Below are 14,525 nucleotides of genomic sequence, written 5' to 3' on the forward strand. Positions count from 1 at the left end.
GGCAAAACCACTCAAGAGTTCAGGAACACTGAACCTGCACTGAGTGCAGGTAAAATAGTAACTTATTGCTCTACATGTGCCCAACTACAACAGCACTGTTTTCTCGCCTGACTAACCACAACAACCTGAAAAGTCCTTTTTTGGTTACATTTGATATTTAATCTTGATATTTAATTGCCTATTTGCCATTTTACAGCACTCTGCAAACCCAAAGTTTTGGCTAATCTTATCTTCCAGTTATTATTTCACTTTCAAATTCAAATTTCTATAAAAGAGTTAGTATAACAGGAATACTTCGTATGACACCAGATAATTTAGGTGATGTGATTAGGACAATAGCAAAATAGCATAAAGAAGGTAAAAGGTTATACAGGCGCTTAGAAAGAACCCAGCAAAACCTGCCAACATGTATTTTAGCACTACAGGCAAAAGAGTACTGCTATGTCAAGACAGCTGGGAAACAATACAGTCAAGGAAAGAGGAAGACTCCATAGTTTATCATCTTGGTGACAAGAAGAGTGCATGGACAGTTTTAAGTCTTTTTTTTTTTTTTTTTTTTTTTTTTTTTTTTTTTTTTTTTTAATTAAGGAACCCACAAAACATGAAGAGAGCCATGACTGCTGAAAATCTGAAAGTGCTTGTATACTCCAAGTTTTGTGTCTCATTAATCTATCCATAATAGAGAGACCAGCATAATTTTTCTAGGTATTAATTCTAAAATTATTACTCAAGTTTCAAGAAATGAAAGACAGTAAGTAAAAATTAGCTTACTTACATACATATACAATTACTCCTAATAACTCAGGCTGCTAAACAGAAATTTTAACCCTTACATGAAAAAGCATAATTTTACTAGGAAGCACAAGGTAATTTGCCAAAAGAATAGGCCTTTGCTGAGAAGAGACAGGGAAACCCTACCTGGTACATAAGAATGAGTTGGCAAAGAATTCAGTTTTTGTTCTGAAACACTGCAGTTTTGAAAGGCACATAAATTATAAATTTGCAGGTATGCATATAACTTCTTCAGTTCATGATTCTTAAAGACCACATCTTACTCAGCATTAAGAGTAGCACCTACTACAGCTTCTCACCCCCAGCTCACTTCCTGCCCACATTTCATGCAATGCACACAACTAAGGACACGATGTATGTAGCAAACAGTGGACATCAGCAGAGCATGGCATCATGGAACTAGTTTGGGGCCATAATTCCTAAGAGCTCAGGTTCCTGAAAACCTGCTTTGCTTGTCCCCCTTCTGCTTACTCCAGGAACCTGTCTACTCAAACACCTCAAACACAGGCCATTCCCACAAGGAAAAGATGGTCTCTGAAGAAGGCCTGAGAATATCTCACCAGGGCACAACATGGTACAGGAATGCTATGATTCACCGAGCATTTTTTGAAGGAAAATTGGAGTAGCTACACCTTAATTCAATCAGTATGTAGGAATTATCTTCAGGCAGTGCTGCCCAGTCAGCATTAGATAGTCACAATGTTGCTCCTTCTCAGAAAAGCATCACAGAACCAGATGTGCATTGCAAAAGGCAACCTTACCCATTTCCATCCAGCCATTGCAGCACAATCTGTATTTGTCTTGTAGGCAACAGATCACTGTCTCCATTGCACTACTATTGCATTACTCTTTCTCTGCCTGGATTTACTTCTTTATATAATGAAATACAGAAATGCTATAAAAACACTGGAAGGGACCTGTTCCAATGTTCTGAATGAAAAAAAATGTCTGCCTGAAAAGCTTGTAGTCCTCAGCAAACTAGTAATGTTGAATCATAAAACAGATGGTGCTTAAAAAGAGCTATAGGATTAAGAAACTTCAGCTCCAATTCATGTGATTGTGGCATTAAGGATTCAACCCACATGATTATGGAAAAAAAGCAATCACACGGCTTGGAACTTCTCAGCCCCTCACAAACTCAAGCTTTCCATTTGCAAGGTCATATTATACAGCTGTATCAAGATGCATTACAGAGAGCAGTTCATTTGGAACTCTGGAGAGAGGTTTTGGAAAGGGCTGTTGGCTGTGTGCCTCTCTGTGCACCTCAGGCACACAGCTGCTCCTCAACATTTCCATGTCCCAAAGTACTTTATTCATTACTCAGCAGTGTTTCAGAGCTCTCTGAAATAGGAAGGCCATGTCGATCATGTTGAAGTACTTACACCATCCAGAGGATGAAGTTTCTGCATTTTAAAGCTGCTTACTTAAAAGCAAAAGGCATCCTACTGTATTTTGTTTCACCTGGAAGAAAATACTTCACTTACAGAAGACAAGAAGTGTCCAGAAAGTAAACTGTATGTTTAATAAACCTTGAGCATACTCACATGGGAAGTCATCCACAAACATGGGGTCTATGTTATGGAGTAGTTCCACTCTGGGAGAAGGTCTTCCTTCACTAAGAGAGATTTCAAAAGGAAGCTTTAATTACCTTCTATAGTTCATTAGGATTCTGTATCCTTTATTTTAAGGCTTTTTGTCATCTTAATAGAGAGTGAGCTCATAACTTTAAATTGATTACTATCAGCTTTAATCTGAATGTTCCTTTCTGGCTCAGCAGCAACAACTTTTGCCTCTACAGGTTTTCCCTAATTACAGTGGTGTTTATTCAGATTATTCATAGGTTTACAGCTTACAGAATTTTAGGAGTCAAACTTCACAGCATAAGCTGGCATAGCACCTGCTGTTCTCTCTGCATACCTGAACAAGTGCTGGAAGTGTTATGGCCTGGTGCCTCCAAAAACACCAAAGGCATCACTATCCCACAAAAAAACCCCCACCACTGATTTCTAATTGTGGTCACAAGCATTATTTAGATACTTAGAATCTTGTTGTGTTAAAAAATAAAATCATCCTTTTTTTTCTAGCCATTCAGAACCCTGAGACGGTGGGGAATAAGCCTCTGAACTTATCCATTCATTTTCTTAGCTAAGTAAATCCCAGATCTAAAAAACTGAGTAAATTAAATTTACTCCTTAGAAAGGGCAACATCAGTAGGAAGACATAATTAGAAAGAACATTCACTACATGAAGACACAATAACTTTTTCTTTGACTGTGAACCTAAATGCATCCTTTCAGAAATTTCTAAATAATTTAAATTGTTTTTTCTCTCATTGAGGAGCTTAAGACACAAAAATTCAGCCACGTTCCCTAAGATTCTTGACATTAAGAATAAAAAACTCAGGTAATATAAACCTCAGAGGAGACATAAAAAATTACAGTTATTTTAATATATAGAATATATAATTAAACAGTATTTACCTGTAATTTAAAATTTTCAGTAACAAACAATTAAAATAATATTTTTCTATTACACTTCTAAAACCATTTCTGGATGATACATTTTGAGTGAGTACAGAACTAACAAGAAGAACTGAAAGATTACATGTGTTCAGGTAATATAATATTGTAATTAATACAGAGGAATTAATTAAGCAACAGTATTAGTAATGCAATGTATAGAAACTGCCACAAAAATGTTTTTCCCAAAATGTGGGTGAAAGGTTAATTGTGTCCCCGCCCCCACCCCTCCCCCCCCCTGCTCCCAGTAGTCACACTCTTAATTAAAGAATGCTTGGCCTTATTTAAACAAATTTTATCTTAGATGTAATAAACTCTGTCTCTATGTGCTCCATTGACAGCTGCGTTCAAGTCTGCCTTTCACCATCTGTTTGTAGGTAACAGTAACAAGAACCAGTTAGCAAAAGTTAAACTAGGATTCAAATTTATAGCCTGTGATTGACTCTGCAATAACTGCCTGGGAAGGTTTTCTTCCAATTTCTGAGCTGATATTTTCCAGAATATTTTAAAAGAAAGAAACCACCAGAGTTATGCTAAGTAATCCAGTATCTTCCACCAGAGTCAAAATACAGAAGAATTAAGTAACTTACTCCTATTTACTTCTCATCTTTATAGATTCAATATTCATACTGTGCCACTCAGTACTCACACAGTGCTGAGTGACCAGCAGGGCCAGGGAGGGGATTCTGCCCCTCTGCTCTGCTCTGCTCTGCTCTGCTGAGACCCCACCTGCAGAGCTGCATCAGCTCTGGGCCCCCAGCACAGGGAGGACAGGGACCTGCTGGAGCGAGTCCAGAGGAGGGACACCAAGATGATCAGAGGACTGGAGCACCTCCCTTTTTGGACAGGCTGAAAGTCACGTTTGTTCAGCCTGGAGAAGAGAAGGCTCTGGGCAGCCCTCATGGCAGAGTTGAGTACTTAATGGGGGCCTACAAGAAAGACACAGACAGACTTTAGTAGGGCCTGTTCTGACAGGACAAGGGTGATGGTTTTACACTGAAGAACAGCTGATTTAGATTTGATATAAGAAAGAAATTTTATGATGAGGGTGGTGAAACACTGGTACAGGTTGCCCAGAGAGGTAGTAGATGTTCCACCCATGGAAATTCAAGGTCAAGTGAACAGGGCTCAGAGCAACCGGATCTAGTTGAAGATGTCCCTGTCTAAGGCATGAGGGTCTAGGTCATCTTTAGAGGTCCCTTTCAACCAGCCTGTTCTATGATTCCATATGAGTTTATGATTATACCAAGCGTATTTATAGTGTTCAAGCAGACTGAAGGTAACTTCCTTTATAAATTTTAACATGGACAGTGGGTATTATACACTAAACATGGCTATTTATATTACAGTTGATAGAACACAAAAAACAAAGCTTATGCTTGTATTAATGTACGTTTTTCATGCAGAGTTGCAATTATTATTGAATCAGTTTTTGTTCTGGGATAGAATACTGCCATTAGGATTAGGATGTGATTTATATGTAATTGTGAGATAAACTCCCTGAAGCTTATGGCATCACTGCATTAAGCTCCGTAGAGCTATTACATGGCACAGCACTGCTTTTCAGATTGAGTGTTACTCCAGCAATTCTTGTTGCACAGAGCATGGATGTTCATAACCAGCACGTGTCACAAAACAATAGCCAAAGAATTTGGCACTGAATGTTGAAAAAAACCACCTGTCTCACAGCAAAAGACATCAGGAAATCAGAAACAACGTTCTGGGGACAACAAATAAGAAATTTATGCCTCTAACAGAGATCTGGTTCCCTAGAGGTGACTTAACTCTGCCCTCCTTCCCATTTACAAAACTCCGCAGAGAAACAAACTCAACTACAGATTCACCTTGGCAGATGTTCTGCGAGGGCATTTTGCATCAGGAATATAGTCTACCCAGGAGAGCCACAATAACAAAGCAATAATAATTCTCTAGGGAAACCTGCCTTTGTATTTTAGTAACTGCCTGTGCTACCACATCTTAAAATGCTTTAATTTTAGAATATTTATTTTTAGACTTCAATATCCTAATACGTCATCCCTCTCCCTAAATGTAAGGAACCTTTTTATATTGTCTGGTTATTATTCTACCCTGTCAGATGGTAGAATAATTAAGATATGCCTTAATTATTAAATTCAGCAATTAAAAGCTGCTGCATTTCAAAACAGTCCTCCATGTAAGAACAGCTAAATTAAAGCATGTGACCTAACTTCAGTGTTGGTATGAGAATCAGTTAGTTCACTCTGATTTGCAAAGTTTTTAAAACATACAGAAAGCCCTATTATTCCTTAGTGAGCACAAACAAAGATCTACATGCAATCTTTCACTTTTGTTGTTGTTAAACAGCCAGAAGATGTCCTTGGAAAGGAATCCAAGGTTTTTCCATGTAGTTATGTTTGTCTTGCACAAAAATATTCTCAGTGTCACTAAGCAAAATCTGAGCCTTTATAACCTTGTCATATTTCACTGGGTCTTATTTTTAATGTTTTTCCTAAAATGATTATATTTCAGATATGCTAGAAATAAACACACTCTCAGCTTTAGACTGCTCTTTCTTCTGTGTTAATTTATATCACAACAGTGAATTTTTTTTAAACAGGTGATTGATTCCTAAAACAAATGTACCCACTCAGTACAGAAGAATTCAAGTTGATATTACTTCATTTACTACACCCAAAAAGTTATGATATTCCAACATTATAAAAATACAAAAATTAAGCTTGCCCTACAAAATATATAAATAAAACTTTAAACTGTCTGCTTAAAAATAATCTTTGACAAAATAATAGTTAGTCGTATTGTATTTTATCCTGAATCTCCCAGTGCCCATCATTCTGCTTCATGTGGTCTACCATCTCATTCTTCTGTTAATGCAAAATAAAATACCTTCTCTGAGCATGGACACACTAGATATTCAGAGCTGAAAACCAAGACGTATCAAAAAAAAATGTATCAACCAAAGAAAAACTATTTTGCCGAGTGTCTTTATTTCAATAGAGTAGTAAGCATCTGGAGAACAGATGTTCCTTAAAAATGCAACTGCCTTTTGTGATACTTGCTTGGAAATATACAGTACCATTTAGACTCTTCAACTGGCTACATTTTAGCTTTGTTTTTGCTATTCTCAAATCCTATTTTTTGTAAAATATACCAGTGATATTATCACTATTTTCAGAAGTAATTTGTAATGTGTACATGGTTTTAGAGCTATGTTGTAGTCTTACCCATGGTAATCTAAAACAAGAAAAAAGGGAAATCTACTATGATTTATTTTTTTTTATGAACTTTTATGATACCTGAGACTTGAAAGATACAAAAATAGGTTGACACAATGATACTATGCTAAGTTACTTTCAAAAAGAAGCTAAAGACCTCAAAGAGGAAGTTAAATTTCATTTCAAAGGTACTCGGAGGAAAATAAAAAATGACACAGTACTGGTTTAATGATATGCTGCAACAAAATTTTGGAGAGAAAAATAGTCCAAGATTGGTATGGATGGAAAAAGACTTGCAAAATCTAAGTGTGGAGATAACATGAACACAAGAGCAGGGAAAGGGCTCTTGTAACAGCCCATGTTAATAACAATCCAGACTAGCACGTCAGCAAAGCCCCAGCACATTGAGGCCAGTTCCACAGGACAGGGACATCTGGAGACAAAGCAGTGAGGGCCCTTGGGGACTCACAGGGGTGGTGCAGGACACAGACGCAGCATCAAAAGGACACAAACAGACATAACTAGAACCTGTGCACAGTTACCAACCTAACAGGAACACAGAAGCAGCTTGAAGGATTTCGCACCTGGCATCCCTGGACCTCTACACCACAGCAACAGATGCTGGGCCCATTTGTGTTTGTGTTCACCAACATCACGGTGTCGGGATGCCAGGGGGATGGCTGGAAATCCTCTGCCCCTCTGTCTGGCTGGGCAGACTTTCTAGACACTCACACCTCTTGGTAAGACTGTCAGGCTGTGAGAGTGCGAGGGAAACTTGCTCTATTTCAGTCTCTTTTTCAAATAAAATCACATTCCTCTTTTATTAAGCTTTTGATTGATACAGTGTTGAAGCAGTACTGGGTCAGCAGATGGCTGTGGAAAGAGCAGACAAGCTTTTGAGTTAAAATCCCTGTCAAAGACCTTTCAAGTACCATGCAAATTTTTGCCTAAGTGAGAACACAAACACTGCTTCCTCAGTTTCATGCACTGTATGACAGAAACCCAGAGTATAGCTAACCAAAAAAGAATGCAAAAGAAGGTATTTTTGTCGACAAGATGTGTTCTCCTGAACATCATTTTTTCCTGCTATTTCCTCCTAACTGTTAAATGTCTTCTGGTTCTTCCGGCCAGAACTAAGTAGACAAGTTATGAGAGGAACGTTTGGCTATATATGAGACTCTCAGCATTTCTATGTAGTACAAGAACTTAATATTAATTGGTGTCGTGTTAATGTGATCTCTAATTTGGACTACCAGTCATTTAAAGTCATGAGAGGAAGTTCATCCTGCTCTAGACTTTCAGAATTTATACTCAGCATTTAAAAATGTATGTTTAATTTATGTGTATTGCATATATATTCATATTTCTACAGTATATTACATTTATACATAGATATTTTCAGAAGTATAAGATTTATTATAAGTCCTATATTATATACTTATTCTTATATTATTATATTATTATATTATTATATTTATATTTTATATTATTATATTATATGTTATTATATTCTATATTCTATATTTATTATTGTACTTTATATTATTATTTATAATATAATAATGTATTATATTTTTATATTTTATATTATTATATATTATTTATATTATATCTTATTCTTTATCTACATAAATATCATATTAAGAACCCATTTTTTAAATACTGATCATTAATAGACATATCACTGAAATAGATTCAATATTTTTTTTACTTCTGAGAATACCTACACTATCCCATATATTCTTCTGAATATCTGAATAAAGGTTCCAAATTTATAATCTTTTTTCCTTTTGATTACAGACATATCAACTAGCAGGCTCAGAATTAAAGTGTCTCCCCCACTAAAAAAAAAAAAAATTACAAGAGGCTTATGCATCTATTTATATGAGACTGTACTAGGAAAAAAAAAATACGTAACACAATGATTAATTTCCTTTTTTCAAATGAGCTGGAATATTAGCAAGTTATAATTTCACTCACTAAGAGCCATTTGGTCCCAGAAAAGCAACACATTTGAACTTTTCATCAGATATCACCAAAAGGGCACTGTGTCTTCATTGTTTGCTATCCAATATATTCAAGTGACCTTTTGAATTATGGTCATGAAATTTAACACACTCATTTATCCTGATTACATGGGACAATCATGTGAAATCTGACATTTTGGCAGCAAGGTCAACCAGTGAATAGCCTAGTAGTTACAAAAACTGACTTGTTACCTGTCCAGACAGAGGCCCTCTCTTTGACACACCAGAAAACACTGATAGTCACCTGTTCCCTGGAAGTGCCAGTAAACATTTCATTCATTCCCTTTACAAAGAGAGAAATGCAAATGTCAGCAGCACGCTGGCACGGTTGCACCCATCCTTTACAACAACTCCCCTGCTGAAGTAACCAGATCTGAGACGATCAATCCATCGCAAAAATACGTGGTTGAAACGGAACCTGAAGTAGGCAGGAATTCTAATGGTAGCTGGAAGAAAGTCTACCGTTTAGGTATACCCTGGATATTGCTGATGCTATGTTTCCCCACAGGAACACTGACAAGTAAAACATTTTACTTTTTCTGGCTGGATGGGAGTCTCCATTCCTTCCTGGCAGTTAACGATCCCTGGCCTCAACTATACATATCGTTATCTTCTTCCATTTGGAAGGGAGCCACACAGTACACCTGGGCACAAGGCCATAAGCTTCTTGTAAACTCCAGCTACTACAGAAAAACCACCCCTCAGCTCTTCAGAAACACTGGCAGCACTAAGAATGAAGCCATACTTACCAGCTTCAAACAGGCAATGATACAGGTATAGACAAAACAATTCTGAACTCAAGATACAGGGTTTAGTTCTGGGGAGGTGTAAGGGGTTGGGTTTGGTATTGCTTCTTGCTTTTCACTCCAAGATCCATATAGATGGATCCATGGATGGTACATGGATTCCAGTCTGCCTACTCTAATTCCCAAGTTTTCATCTCAGTCCCTAACGCAGACAGCACTCCTACTCATGCTTGTTTAGGAACTGCTTTTGACTCTCACAATTCACAGTCTAGGATACTAAGACACACAAAAAAGAGAAGGGGACAGAAGGTGATAACACACATAATATGATATTGTCTACCTACTATAAAGACAGAAAAAAGGCTACCAAAAGGAATAGAACACTAATAATCCTCAACTGAATAGCATGTAGGAAATAGAACTGTTAGTCCTTTTATTCTGCTTTAGCAGTATTGAGCTTTCCATCCTAAATTATTCCTATGTGAATCAAAACTATATTCAAAGACCTATTAAAATAAACATAACTTCTCCGAAGACAAACATCAATATTAGTCCCATCAATGAATACATCACATGCAGCATAGAAAAGAAAGAAACAAAGGAATTCAAACCAACACAATTTTTGGAAAACTAAAGGTTGGTCACAGAACTTTCAAATTCTGCAGAAACTTCGGTTTTAAGGACTTTGTGATCCTTTTCAGTGGAATAAAAGAAGACTGAAATAATCCAGCTGGAGCTATGCTGCCTCTTTTTTCCAGTTATCTAAGCAAGTCTGTACTGTGCTTTTGAGTATTTCAACTTGCTTGAATCAGTCACAACATCAGGACCTTCAGGAACCAGGTCAAGTGTACTTTTGTACTCGATCTCAAAAGCTTTTCAAGACACTGGACATCATGACATGGATCTATACAAATGGTTACACTGTGAGCCAACCTGACAAGTCCCATAGCGAGCTAACAAATCATCAAAGTGGAATCCATGTTCAGTGAGTTTAGTGTCTGCACAGATTTCCCACATGTACAATTTCAGATGCATACTGCAGAGATACCTGACTGATCCCTGTAGAGAGCAGAGTTTGGTCCATAAAATTTACTAACTTACACTCCATGCTATGCAAAATTCAACATTCAACACGCTTTGGGATCACAGAATGTTCTTGAAGAAGTATACCATACTTGTGAGCTGTTGAGTTCATACAGAAAAAATCAAAATATCAAGTTAAAGCTGTATGGAGGCTTTGCACCTGTAACCAGGATTAATTTGCAACCCGGATAAGTCTCTCATAGACAGCATAATCAACTGCATTTACCCCTTCCCTTTTTTTACAGGAAAGGAACAGGTAATATTTCCCTCTCTGTTCCAGTTCTGTTTTTTGGGCTGATTAAACTCTTCTCATACCAGAATGATGACTTGGTGATTTGACATGAAAGTTACCTGATAGTGCTCCAAACATCAAAGCCATCCAAAGGCTTAGTGCCATTGGTATCTCCTCCAGCAAGGTGCACCAGCGTTGGCAGCCAGTCGGAGATATGGATGAGTTCATGGCTTTCTACACCTTTTCGTTTCAGCAAAGGACTTGCCACAAAGCCTACACCTCTCACTCCTCCTTCCCAGAGGGTCCATTTTCTCCCTCTCAGTGGCCAGTTATTCCCCCCTGCTAAAGTTTGTCCTCCATTATCTGAAAAACAAATAAACAAAAAAAATTCTTGGTAATAAAGAAACAGAACAATCTTTCCCCCAAAACACATTGATTCATTTGAAAAAGTATTTTCACAATACAGGTGTGTCATGCAAGTATTTGCATACTGCTGTTGTGGATGTATTTGACATTATATGTCAAATACTCATGGCAAGTAACAAACATATGTTACCTTTTAACATCGACAAATTACATCAATGAGAAGTTATCACTAGGCAGAAATTATACCATAATAGAAGACAGTAATTTTGAAAGACTGTGCTAAGAGTGACTTCTGACCATGATTCAAAACACCATTAGGTATCCAAAGCTTCCAGAGCCAAAGACTTAAAAAATTTAGTTTCAACTATTTTAAAAACCACAAGCAGAGCTGCTATCAATGCCATCATTAGTACTCAGAATACAAGTTTCCAAAGCAGTACAATACACCTAAAATGGAAACCTTTTACTCCAGTCTCAGGAATATACTCACACACCTAGTTTAAAAGCAGTTTTTTTCAAGACTTTTAGGCAGCCACACTGATACATAAGGTTAGACAAACCAAGGTTTCCTTCTCTTCAGGCAGAATGAGACAGCCCTAATAAATGAAGTGGAACTTGTTAACATAACTGAAGGGATTCAGAAATTGAATTTATTGTTTGGTAAGAATAACATATAAGATGGTTACAGAAAAAGCTGAATCACTATGACTACAGAAATACCTACATGAATTAGAGATACCTCATCTCTGACCAAGATTCCATGCTTAGGCTGAAGTCCAGATCCTTGAAGTTAACAGTAACGATTCTTTGAATTTACTTTCAGTACTGTTACACAGTTGTTCAAACCTACTGTAATGTTCTCAGAGGAGTCATTGCTGGCAATTCTGTTAAGCGTAATTTTCTTCTATTTTAATGAGGTTAAAATGATTTCAAATAGTAACTGCTGAACTGACATTCAGTGTAATTTGACAGGTTTGTATTGTATTTTCTGATTAAAACCATTAATTTGAGATCAAAACAAGAAGTCTAACACCCTACAGAAGAGCCTTACTGTAACCAGAACAAAATTATCTTTCTGGTGGACAAGAGTTCAAGAAGCATTTGGACATACTCTTGGCCACATGGTGTGATCCTGGGGGATGGTGCTGTGCAAGGCCAGGAGTTGGACTCAATGGTCCCTGTGGGTCCTGTCCAAGTTCCTTTCAACTCAGTTTATTCTGTGATTCTGTGTTTAATTAGGGATCAGTGTAACCCCCCACATCTTTCGACTGCAAACAGAAGACCACTTCTGTTCTACAAAGGAATAAACCACAGATATCTATGAAATGACTTTGAAAGGTAGAAGCCTAAGCTAAATTAGGCACTTGGCAAAAACAGAATTATTTGAAAAGAGTTAAATGTCCTGTGGCCCAACTGGCTTCCAGTCAGGTTGCCCATATTCCTGCATTTTTGATTAAAAAAAAATTAATCAAGGGCACTGCCAATATTTCTCTCACAACAGTGTTGAGCTCTGAAATCTGAGAACTTAAAGCAGTTTCTGGTTACAACAAAAATAAAAAAGCTGTGTCAAACCACGACAATCAGTTTCAACAATTCCTTCTACTCAAAATGTAAACAGGAATTCCTGTCAGAGACGCTCATGGGACAGAGTTTTCAGTAGCTTTTAACCTTTGGTGGCCTTAGAATAAAAGGCATCTTATCCACACTGTATTAGAGCACAGTTTGGACACAGAGAGGAATCAGAACTTAAATATGTTGCATACCTTCTTCGTATCACAGACTGCTCACTGTCCATATCAGTTTAACGGCAGCACATGAGAGTTTTTCTAATTCCTGATTATCAGCAACAAAGTAGCAAGGACATTATAGAAGTAGATGGTATTTCTGAAGAATAGTGAGAGAGAAGTGTGCACTTCTCAGGTTACAGTCAAATCTTTAGGATACTTACTTTTTCCTTGCTTCCTGTAAAAACATTCACATTCTGCCAACTTCACTACATATTAGCTTGCCTGTTACAAGGAGTCTATCTAACTACATCCTGAAAAAACTTGTGTTTTGTATCAGCATTCAGACATAGTCTATCAAGTTAAAAAGAAAGGGGGAAAAATCGTATTTTGATGGCTGATCTAATATGCAAATGAAAAAAATTCTGACATATGAAACAAGGCTTATCCCCCACATTTGACTTCTCATTCTCACACAACTAGAACATTACTTTTTCCTTCCTCAGGAATTTATGTCTGGTCCTTCCTGCATAATTTCTTGACTGAGTAATCAAGAAAATGTTGAAGGAGTGAAAAGGATGATTTCTGTTTTGATTATTAAGGTTTGTTTCCTGTCTAGGTAGGCAGAATGTAACTGATGTGTCACTAGCAGCTTGTATGTGAGCAACACCTTCCACACAGTCTGAAATGTTATCGAGGACTTGAAACACCTACAAGTTGTCAAAAGGAGAGTTGGTTACATAACAATGAAAAAACCCTAATGGGATCTGTATCAATAAAATATTAAGCCAACCACTAAATAATAAAGGGAGAGAGGGAATAAACAAGAAGCCACTGATTGCATGGAATGTTACAGAAAGTCCCCTCAGGACTGTAGCTGCTGTTCTGGTCTTCGTTTTATCTCCAGGAGTGAGCCTGGACAGCAAAGACAAGATGGGCACCAGCTGTGTGTCTTCAGGAACATTGCCTCTAAATCAAGAGCTGTGGATGTATATATTGATGCTAAAAGCTTGCATGGGTTCAGAAAGCCACTGAAGAAGTTAAAGTTGAAAAAAGTACATAGTTCCTATATGAAAACACATCACCTCAATCACAAGAGTTTCTTCAGCCACAAACTGCTGAAGATTTTTGCAAGTTTTCAGAACAGTTTCCTAGACATATGCCATCAAGAATTAATATAGTGAGGGGGTGCCTGCCTAGACAGATCCTTCATCTGTGGAAGCACAACCACTCTCATTTTCTCACAAATAAGGTATTCCTTACTAACTCCTTATGCTATTCTACCCAAGTATCTCAAACATGGAATGAATTCCAAAGTCCATGTGGAGACTCAGAGCCATTTAAAACACACACTTAAAATCCACTGAGGTGTGAGACAAATGGAATCATTGTCCTTCATTTTCTACAGTGGCTTCATATCCAGTCCTAAATCCATTCCAAAACAGTATTTTCTGAACTACTCATCATACATTTTTGTAACTGTTTCTCTCCATGACTTATCCTGTCTTGTGTCAGGAGACAGACTCCAGAGCAAAGCTTTTGGAATCAAGCTACCATACACCTCACGGCCTCGATTTGTAAGATTGCTTAGTAATAAAGTTTCGGCCTTGCTACTTCAGCTGAAAACACAAGCCTCCCCCAGGCCTGAGGCTTCGTTATCTCTTTGCTGGAGACAAATATTAAATATTATTTTTATTAAAAATACTGATATCGTGTGGAAAATGTAGCAAGGTTGTGTTTCTTATCTATAAGAATGATTTTTGCAATTACATTACATAATTTAGACTACAGCAGTATCCACAAACTTACTAGGAGTATTAAAAA

The 14,525-nt window shown here is 37.3% G+C and overlaps 1 protein-coding gene across 1 annotated transcript in view; it reads right to left on the reverse strand.

Moving 5' to 3' along the window:
* Positions 1–14,525, reverse strand: part of ARSB (arylsulfatase B) — a 65,841-nt gene that overhangs the window by 23,220 nt on the left and 28,096 nt on the right. Inside the window, exons 5-6 of the mRNA XM_040090974.2 lie at positions 10,731–10,974; positions 2,337–2,407 (exon numbers count right to left, since the gene is read on the reverse strand). Of these exons, the coding sequence (XP_039946908.1) occupies positions 2,337–2,407; positions 10,731–10,974 (315 nt within the window). The remainder of the gene's footprint in view (positions 1–2,336; positions 2,408–10,730; positions 10,975–14,525) is intronic.

The sequence above is a fragment of the Hirundo rustica genome, chromosome Z (assembly GCF_015227805.2).
Source record: "Hirundo rustica isolate bHirRus1 chromosome Z, bHirRus1.pri.v3, whole genome shotgun sequence".
NCBI lineage: Eukaryota > Metazoa > Chordata > Aves > Passeriformes > Hirundinidae > Hirundo > Hirundo rustica.